Below are 10882 nucleotides of genomic sequence, written 5' to 3' on the forward strand. Positions count from 1 at the left end.
ACTTAACTGCTGTCTGCCTTAATCCACTAAAGAAGAAAAAGACAAACCACTTCAATATCTTTGCCAAGAAAATCCCACTGACAACTATGGTAAATATTGGACACAACTAAATAACAACTAAATAATTTTGTTATTATTGGCCCTAACCGGCCAAAAATACATTAGTGTTCATCAACTATAGATAACAAAAAGGTAAGAACAAAATCAAGATTCAGAAAGATCACAATAATTTAGAGGGTAACCTAGTGAAAAGTTAGCTAAGAGGAAAAATGATTGAAATAACAAGATATAAAATCTTGCTCTCAGTTCAAAAGCAGAACAGGATGTTTAGCACCAGTCTATATAAACAGTTTAGGGCTTTTAGCTGGCTATAAAGCCAATATAAACAAACACTAAAAATTACTTCTAGAAAATCAAATAAAATTTGGAATTGTATTAATACAAATATAATAACAAGAACAAGTAAGAAAGAATATAACATCCAAGTTGGGAAGTACCTCAAGGGTCATCTTGGCGAAGACCCTTACTAATGGTAAATCAATCTTCTTAGGCAGCCCACTCTATACTGGACAGCTCAATTTTTCCATAAATGAAGTCAAGTTCATTTTGTTTCTTCTATCTTTCTTTCTTAATTCTGTCCTTGGAGGATCCCTTAAAAAGTCTAATGATATGACAACTCTTCAAATACTTAAAGACTCCTATCTAGACCCCGCAAGGAAGACAGGCTGAAATGATCTACTGTTAAAAATGTGGGACTTTGAGCAAAGTCACAAAAGAATAAGTATTTAAAGAAGAGAGGGGATTAGGAAACTATTGAAAATCCCAGAAAGAAGAGGAGAAGGAAACCAAAGACAAAGAGAAAGTACTTTTAAATTCTGCCTTAGTCAGGCCTAGTATGGGATATAATAAAGAGGAAATGAAAAAGAATTCTCCTGAAGAAAAGGATGTCCCAACTTTTGAAGTTGGGACAGAGAAGCAGGAGGTAACTTTAAAACAGTGTTGAAAAGACCTAATAGTGGTATAGTTGTCATGCTTAATTGTAATGACTTTTCCATATATCCAGCAATACTTGCTATTGTTTTCTAATTTTTAATGTAGGAATTAGATACTATAGAAAGATTCTTAACTTAACATGTAGTTACTTGAACTACAAAGAATTACACTGTCCCCAAAACATAGAAAGTTTCAGTATAATAAGTAACAAGTTACAAAACAGTAACTAAATGGGAAAATAAAGACTCACACTGATTATTGTAAACATGACCACAGACAGCTACTACAGAATAGTCATCACTTTGTAGCTGATGTAGTCTCTTCTCAACTGTCTGGGTTATATCCACAAAATTTTCATCAAATCCCAGTCTTTCAACAACTGGACTGAATTCTTCCAATAACTCTAAAGGGAAATAATATTAGAGTACATATCTACATTAAAATTATAATTAAAATAGACTAAAATCATATATATTTGAAGAACACAATTTAAAAATAATATAAATAGCATGATGCACATATTTTGTTAAACAAAAAAGTGGGATGTTTCAAAATATAATAAAACATCAGTTATGAAAAAACCAACTAAGTTTGAGAAATTTTTAAAAACTGCCAATAAAAAAATGTTTACTCCAGGGATTTAGTAATAAATGTAATTTCAAGGATAGATCTTGAGGTCAGAACATATTTAATAATCTACTACTCTTCTACATTAAAATAAGACTGAGCTTTTAAAGGTTCCACATTAAGAAGGAAATTTAAGTTCTATTTATCAAATCATTCAAGTAGACATAATACATTTTAGAAAAGATTTTCAAGAGGAGCTGAAAAGGATTTTCTAGTTAGCGCTGAGCTAACCTGCAAAACTCAGTAAACAAAGTAGACTATCACTCAAACGTTCCAGTTAATCATATTTTACTGCACATCAAAATGATAAATCCAAAAGAACTGTCAGATCTGATACATTAGGATGAAAACTTTGAGACTCTGTATAAAAAATAATTTTAAGAATGCACAATCAAATGCATAATAATTTTCACTTTCCCCTAAATTTTCCCTACATTAGAATAGGTGGTCATCTAAAAAAAAAAAACTTTTTCTTTCCTTTCATATTATTGCATTAGGCAATTGTCAAACATATTTTATATTTCATAGATTTCAACTTTAATATATGAAGAAAAGCACTTTCATAAAGTTAAAAAGAGGACTTGATTAGAATGACTAGTTTCAATCCACCTATATAACTTTTCCATTTGTGAGACTACAGTACTTCTGGCCAAAAAACAGGCCTCACTTGTTAGCTAATGTCTCTACAAAGTTTAATCCTGGTAACTAAAAGTCAAACTTATAATAGGAAAGGGAGAATCTAAGATAAAATAATATAAGAAAAACTGCATCCCAATATTACTGAAGTCACTTTTATTAACAAAAAATAGTTGTTACGTAATCCAACTGTACAAATATCACTGAAAGAGAATATGCCCACCAGAAGTTTACAATCAGATATAACACTAAGATGCATACCTTGATTAAAAAAAAAAAAACTATATATAGTGTTAGTTCCCCACTTCTGCAAATAAGTGAGAGGTATAATTTTTATCATCACAATTATGCAGAAAAGAAACAAAATCAAGTGATTGCCCCATGGTAGTACAACTAGTAGTTAAAAAGTTTTAACATTTACAGGTTCTTGACTCCTATTCCTATTATTTCTCCTTTCAACAATCATCACTGAGAATAATATTTTATATGAAGATACATAATTATAAGAAAAAGACATTAAGACAGGGAAAAGAAATTCACTTGCAAGCAATCAATATTTTTATTTTTTCATTTTCATATTTCCATTTAAGATGTTTCTTTCAAGTTTCAAGATTCCTCATCCTTTCTGCATAATTGTGATAATAAAAATTGTACCCTATGACTGCAGATGTTTTTGCATACATATATGTATATTAGGAACACACACATGACTTTATGTTGCATCTACTCTCAGTCAATTTTTGTATTGGTTAGTTTTGCTAAAATATATATTTTTAAATCTTCAAAAATAGAGACAGCTTGCAGGGTGAATGAGAAGATATATTCAGAAATTATTTAATCTCCCTAAAAATAGTATTTGTATAATCTACCTTACAAAGTGGTTAAAAGGAAAAGCATTTTGTACACTGTAATGTACTTACAGCATGGTAGGCTAGTCTGTGAGGATCAATCCCTGAAATACAGTTACTTCCTGCCTTATTTCAGTCCCAAGTGCTATATGAATGACTCAAATGTTTGTACTATGTGATGACAGTCTTCTAATTAAGCTGCAAAGCTAAAAGAACTTTTGACTCAGATGATGATCTGGAAGAGCACTCAAATGGATGATTAGCACTTTTCTTATTCATTTCCTTGATGGCATTAAGTGAAGACCATTTTGAAGTAGTCCAGAGAGTGAGGAAGGAAAGGGAGGGTGGCGTTACTCCCTTTCCAGACATGGCAACTGTGAACACATGGATATCTTTGTTTCTGTTTATTCTCCTTTGATCTTATGTAAGTATTCCAAGATATATGTATGTAAGCAATAATGTGAATTTGAGTGCTGCAGAAATCCCATCAGAGTTGAATGGTGGCAGCAGAAGAAACTACAGGGGTGAGTATGACTGGTACTAGAAAATGCTACAGATGGATTCAGAGAGAACAGTTACCTTAAGATAGAGATGGCATCAGGGAGTGTGATGCTTTTAGGTGGAGTGTGTGGAAGCTATGGACTCCAGAAAGGCATGGACAAACAGAAAGACCTTAGGGAAATTTCACCTAAACTTTACAAAGTGAGGAAAGACTTTACGGTATGCCATGTATGAGTATTCCTTCTGCATTTTCTGATTTCCTTTCCTCAAAGGTCTTCAAGCAAAATTAAATGGCCACTTACTGGGCATGTTACTGCATATTCCTTTCATGTCTTGATTGTATTAGATTACCTTGAAATCTCTTTCAACTCACAAATTCTGTGATTCTGTATCCCTGTAGTCTCAGAGGTGTTACATATGAACTTCATCTAATATAATTTTTGAGCTCTTCACATTTTTAAGGATCCTAATTTTCAGGGATCCAAAGGGAAAAATAAGCATAATTTTCTCCTTTGATTTTTAGGTTCATAAATGGGCAACCTTGCTAATATGTTCCCTTTCTGTCATGCAAGTTCTTTTAGAACAACTTTTTTTGACTGCTTATCCAATTTAAGAATTTGGTGGTCAAGGAGTCAATAGATCAACAAGCATTGTCTACTATGTGTCAAACACCATGCTCAACCTTGGAAATATAAAGAAAAGAAAAATAAGTTCCTGCCCACAAGGCATTCTATTCTAATGGAGGGCAAATACAAATAACTATATATGTTAAAAAATATGCAGTACGCATGGAAGGTAATTTCAGAGGGAAGGCAGTAGAAAGAGGGGAAGGACAGAAAAATCTTCCTTTAGAAGATAGGATCTGAGTTGTACCTTAAAGAAATCAGGAAATTTAGGAGAAATATAGGAAACGCTAAAATCAAGTAAAAGTAAAAGTTGCTTGTTTTTTAAGGATAATAATAATTAATGTTTTTATGACACTGAGGTTTGCAAAACATTTTTTAAAAAATATATAGACATGTTTGCAGGAAGCAAAGAATGAGCTAATGGATATATAGTGAGAAAAAAGATGGAAAGGAGAGTAGCAATCATAAAAGAATAAGCACTGATTTGTTTTGTCCAAGGAGTGGTTGTCACCTCAGTCTATCTTGGCAATTACAAAGTGTTTTATTTTGAAAGCCTCTGAAGTTAATATTTCAAAGTAAAAAATTTAAAAAGCAGAATGAAAGATAGAGAATAGTTATAAGAAATCAAAATTTGAACTATGAACACATGAATACGATAGCTTTTTGCATGAATTGGTTTGTCCTTTAGCTTCTTATTCTCTTTCTTCAATCACTAAAACACTGCTGGCTCAATTTTAATTATGTTATGGTTTTGGCTTCATTAAATTACATTTAATACAAATTTAAAGTACTTATTTTATTTTAGTGGTTTTTAAAAAAATCAGTGAAGTTAATTACTATTATCAGAATGTTTTAAGTATTTGTAACTCCATACATTATATTTCTTTATGATTAAAATACTTCTTTTTAATAACTAAATAAGTTATTTTACTTATAACTTAAAATATATAGCTCTAATTTTATTGTTTCTATTTTAAGTTCTATTGTTTAAGCAATTGGCATTGCTCTATCAATATTTGTAAAGCACCAGTAAGGAAAATCTCATTTAGAATAACTGACAAAATTCCTATTACATTAATAATCTAGTCAGCATTATTACCCTCAACATATAGATTTAACTTTATGTAATTTTCTTCTTCACAAAACTAGCATGATATAATATGAAATGTTATATATTTGTGTGTATACATATACATATATAAATATGCATAAAATAAAACTAAATAATACAATTTCTTAAGTAATCAAAGAACCAGTCTTATCTATAAATTGTACCTGTAACCTTGTATGACATTTCTCTATAGCGTGTCAGATCTTCTCCATTAACTAGCACAAGCTGTGGACACTTTTCTTTTGCATCTCTCACAGACATTAGTTTTTTAACTCCAAGCTTCCTGGCTTCATAGTTACAGGTGACAACCAAGTATTTTTGCTGAACACCTATACAGAAAACAGTGTTATAGGGAAAACTCAGCATGATGGAAAGGAATCACCTATTAAAATTATTTTTAAGTTATATTTTTGTCATATGTTATAATACAAAAATTTCCAAGTGCTCAATTTAGACCTATTACCTCTTCTCATTAGTAGAGCTGAAAGAAGCAGAAACACTAATATTTCAACTACTTCCTATTGATAAAGTTTTTTTTTTTAAGATACCAAAATATTTCAACAATATTTTAAATATCCAAAGTGAATTATTATTAGCTAATCACAATCCTTGGGTGATTTGGTTCAGAGAAAATTGGAATTTTAGTCAGTTAAAACTCTGTAGCCATTACCAAGAATTAGAGAGGGACAGGAACTGGATCGGTCATTTCATTGGTATAGAAAATGCAAAGGTGAAAACACTATCTCTACATTGTAGGTCAGCATCTTTTCTCTCTTTAAAGATTTCTTAGAAGTAAGAAATGTAGTGACTTGTTCAGGATCACACAAAGTGTCTTTCAGAGCTAAGTTTTCTTGGTTTCAAAAACAGCTCTCTACCCATTTTATTATACTGCCACTCTTTAAATATTGAGATACTGACTATAACAGTGGAAAAGTATACCATGCTTATATGTATTATTATACAAACCATGAAACACTAATAGGTTTTTGAGTTCCACAGATGAAAAAGGTAATTTGTTATATATATTTTACATGGGGGGGGGGGGAGGAGGGGGAGAGGGGAAAGGTTTCTTAACAGTCTATGACCAAAAGTTCATATGTTTTCCTTGATGAAATTTGAATTAAAGATCTATATATTTTTTCAGATAGTACAGAGATGGAACTATTCTCTTAACTAATAATCATAGACTATGCTATATTAAAATTTTTCAGAACTGGAAGAACTGTCAAACAAAATTAATTACTAGTTACTGCTAGTAAAAATTCACTTTCATCTTCTGAACATTTTGACACTGAATAAAGGAGTGTTGTTTCAAGTACTAGCTTGTCATAATTATTAGGGATACCTCCCTCAAATCTTAATTACTCAACTTTCTTCTTTGTTGGACTATACAGGAAAGGGAAGGTATCCAAGAAAAGTTACCTTCCAAGGAGAAACAAAAGGCTAGAAGAAATTATAATAGGCAGCATAACATATTAAAAACTCCAAATTTTTGAAGGCTTCATAAGCTTTACGTGAAATATTTCAGCCAGGGTACCATCTTGAAAAATGAATTACTCTGTAGAAAACCATTGGAGCTAAATTATTTCTAAACTTTTAATGATTAAAAACAAGCTGCTTTGCCTAGATAGCAATTTACAAAAAGCTTAAAATAGTATGAAGCACAGCAATTTAAAGCAAAACATATTATTATTCTTTTATTTTTCTCTACACTAGTGACTAGTCAGTCTTCAGCTTTAAAAGTTCTCTACAAAGCAATATGCTCAAGGACTACAAGAAAAATATAAGACAATTGCTTCATAATTTAACATGCATCTTTTTTAAAAATATGGTTTAACATGTAATTTTACAGTTGCCTAAAGAATGTTTCCCAAGGATATGCTTATGGAATTACACAAATTCCAGTTTGAAGAAATCATTCCCATTCACAATTTAACAAATATATATTAAACATTATCTATGAGTAAAGTACTTTCCCAAATTCAGCAAGTTGTATTCAAATATTAATTAACAATTAGGTTCATATGAAGAGAAAGCTAATGGCACAGTGGGATTCTGGGCCTAAATTCAGAAACACATAAACACTTTCTTCTAGCCTCAGTAAATTATTAGTTGTGTAACCCTGAGCAAGTCATTTAACCTCTGCCTGCCAGTTTGTTGCACTGTAAAATGGGAATAACAGCACCTAATTTCCAGTGATGTTGTGAGGATCAAGTGAAAAATTTACAAAGCACTTAACACATGACATGATTATAGACCATATCAACCTCAAAATAACAGTATTAATAGTTATTTTCACTTTTTAAGTAAATTCAAATATAAGTAATTTACTTATATATGCAAATTGTATAAAACAGTGAAAACTAGTAAAACAGTGAAAACTGAAATTCAATCCAGAAATAAAACTAAGCTATTTATTAATTTTGCACCGAGTGTATATATCCATAACTAAATTTGTTGCTATCTTTGAGACTTCAAATAATCCATTCATAAAATCTGTAACTCCTCATTACTGCTTGTTATAGTACAGGATAAAGTTTTATAATACTTAGCTGACTAAAATGTAATAAAATAACAAAAAAAATTGCTAATAGATTTAAACCATAAACATAAAAAGGGAAAAGAAAATATATAAGTCCAGAAATACCTAAAGGTTTGCCTTTTAATTCTGGATGAGAGATCATTTCTACTTGTGCATAAAAGCAATCCAGATCCACGTGTACTATGACTCTGTAGGAAGCACTTCCTGCCGGCACAACTTGGCTGTGAACTGCTGCAACTACATGCAAAGAAATGCAAAATAGTTTCAGACTCCTAGCAGTAAACATTGGTAAATGACAAAAATGGGGTCTGACAGACATAAAAGTTTTTAGTCTTGCCCTGACTTATCCAAGTCAGCTAAGTTATAGAATTTAGAATATTCCAATGGATGTAGAAAAAGAAAAAAAAATTACTTGGCATTTATATAGTTTCAGTGCCTAATTGAGAAAAAAATTCAACTTGATATTACCCAATAATGAAAACACAGGGTATCTATTACCTAAAAATTAAGAGTAAAAAGTAAATATTCTCTTGGAAAGAATATTAAATGATTCAAACAACAACCTTCAAGGAACGAGTCAACCTACGATTCCTTACAAACTTTATTATATTTGGCCCATTGGGTAATATTAGAACTCAAAATGGCGGAGGTAGAAAAACTGCTTTAAAGAGCTTACCATCTCTTACTAGACTTCTAGTAGTGAAAGCTCTTAAGTATCAGAGTGATAAGAGCCTAGGCGAGGTTGCACCTGCTCTTCCGATAAAGCTTATTCTGGTTTACTCCAAGCCACAACAAAGCCAGATCTTTACAATCCACAGGCCCTTCTGGCACCGAAAGCAAAGCACTGGGTGGGGTAAAGTTGGCAAAGAAAGCCTCCCCACTCCCACTCCCAGGTACGGGGGGAGGGCACTGATAGCACGACCACTGCCACTTCCTAAACTTTCACTCGTAGGACCCATCAGATCCATGCCTTCCCAGGGACACGGCTGGCAAGAGACCAACTCCTGCGTAGAAAGGAATAGGAAGGTTTGCCTTTGAGTGGGATTTCATAGCTTTTCAAACCTTTAACTCGGTGGGAGGCCCCAGTATGTCTTTTTTTTTTTTTTTTTTTCCCTTTACAATAGTTGAAAAAACGTGTTTTTGGAGATGCGCGCTCGCTTGCCTAGCACGTGGAGGGGGTAGGAACAAAATGACCCTTAACCCTTCAGCACCCTGGGCTACACGAAACATCCCAGCAGCCTCTGGGGCTCACTCCCGCCTTACTCAGGGCCAGGGCGACGCCAGGAAAAGATTAGAACCAGAACCCAGGTACAAGGCGCCATCCCGGGCTCTGGGACCGCCCAGCGAGAGCCCTGCCTGGAGACCCCGCCCCTGGGGCGGAGCCGCTCCCTCCACCCCGGCTTAGGCCTTTTGGTCATCCCTGTTAGGAGATGGGCTGAGGCCCTTCCCCCTCTCCCCGCGGCCGCTCTCATTTCATTTACACGGAGCGAGGCGGACGGCCTCCACGGGCCCCGAGGAGCTGCGGGGGCCTCCTGCTGCCCCAAGGAGCTGAGGATCCATCGTATCTTCCTCCTCGTCCTCTTCTTCTTCGTCCTCGTCCTCCTCTTCCTCCGGCTCCACCCCCAGCATGTCCATTCCGCGGCGGCCAACCGCAGCTCGGGCTTCCTGCGGCCTCCTCCCCCGTCGCCCCGGGAAACCGCGGGCTCAGAGGCCCCGCCCCTTCTCGGCCATCTCTCGCGAGCGGCGTCTGCGCATAAAAAGACCGAAGAGCTTGTTATTGATGTGGCGCACACGTGCGCATGCGCTAACTCTAGCCTTCCCACTTGCACCAAGGGGAAGCTGGTAGTAACTCTGAAACTTAAACCTAACACCTCTCTTTTGACAGGAAGTCCCTCTGGGGCCGAGGTGGAGTTAAAGTCCCCACGAGAGGGATCGAAACCTCTAGCTTAGCCATTTTTAGTAGATATAAACCGAAATAGACCCACACCCCATAAGTACTCATCCCTCCCCTAGGGTCTCACCCCATTCATTATCAAAATGGACCAATTCTCTTATTGACTGACTGAGGATTCGAGAACGGAATGCCAGCTTTAAGTTGAGAACAGGATGTAAAGTAATACGAGTAATTTAAGTATCAAGAGATTATAGAGATCCTTTTTTTTTTTTCCAGTTATGAATGGGACTTGTCTTCCAGCCCTCATTCCAAAATGAGTAATGGGTAATGACTTACATTCTGTCAACTACATTTTTTTGGGGGGGGGTCTGAGGCAATCGGGGTTAAATGACTTGCCCAGGATCACTCAGTTTAGGAAGTGTTAAGTGTCGGAGACTAAATTTGAACTCAGATCCTCCTGACTTAAGGTCTGGTGCTCTATCTCCTGTGCTACCTAGCTGCTTCTGGCAACTACATTTAAGACAAAAATAATAACAGAACATTCAAAATTAGAGCTATATTTAATATATATGGAAATTGAAGCCCATAAGTGACTTATTCAAATCACTAGCTTGAAGTTGAAATTGAAATTGATGTTAAAAAGGTATGAATGCCTTAATTGCTACTAAATAGCAAAACCATCATATAAATGCTAATGGAAGTCAAAAAATAAAAACGAATCTCAAAAACTACAGTTCTAGATAAGTTCTCAAATGGGGAACTTTGAGAGACATATACAATGGAGTTAATGATGTTATTGTTAGTAATGTGAGTAGAGGAATGTGGAAAGAGGATACCTGAAGAAGATATTAATGCTTTTAGGTATCATTAGGGTAGAATAATTTTATTGAAAAGTAATCATTCAGACTTCTCGTGAAGAATTTCAGTTAGAAGGAAGCTACTACAGAACCACTGAATTAAACAATTGAAGGAAAGTCAGATTTGAAAGTACTCCTCATTATATATAGCATATTAAACTAGTGAACACCCAACCTTTGTTTGAAGACTTCTGATGAAGGTAGAACAAAGTTGCCTATTTCACTTTTGGATATTTCTATTACAAAA

At 34.4% G+C, this 10882-nt stretch overlaps 1 protein-coding gene across 2 annotated transcripts in view; it reads right to left on the minus strand.

The window, feature by feature from the left end:
- Positions 1-9618, minus strand: part of POLI (DNA polymerase iota) — a 32665-nt gene extending 23047 nt beyond the window's left edge. For both annotated transcript variants that reach the window (XM_051969608.1, XM_051969609.1), the window contains exons 1-4: positions 9366-9618; positions 7990-8121; positions 5507-5671; positions 1244-1396 (exon numbers count right to left, since the gene is read on the minus strand). In XM_051969608.1, the coding sequence (XP_051825568.1) occupies positions 1244-1396; positions 5507-5671; positions 7990-8121; positions 9366-9519 (604 nt within the window). In that variant the 5' untranslated portion in view covers positions 9520-9618. The remainder of the gene's footprint in view (positions 1-1243; positions 1397-5506; positions 5672-7989; positions 8122-9365) is intronic.
- Positions 9619-10882: the final 1264 nt, after the last annotated feature.

Source organism: Antechinus flavipes, chromosome 1, assembly GCF_016432865.1.
Source record: "Antechinus flavipes isolate AdamAnt ecotype Samford, QLD, Australia chromosome 1, AdamAnt_v2, whole genome shotgun sequence".
NCBI lineage: Eukaryota > Metazoa > Chordata > Mammalia > Dasyuromorphia > Dasyuridae > Antechinus > Antechinus flavipes.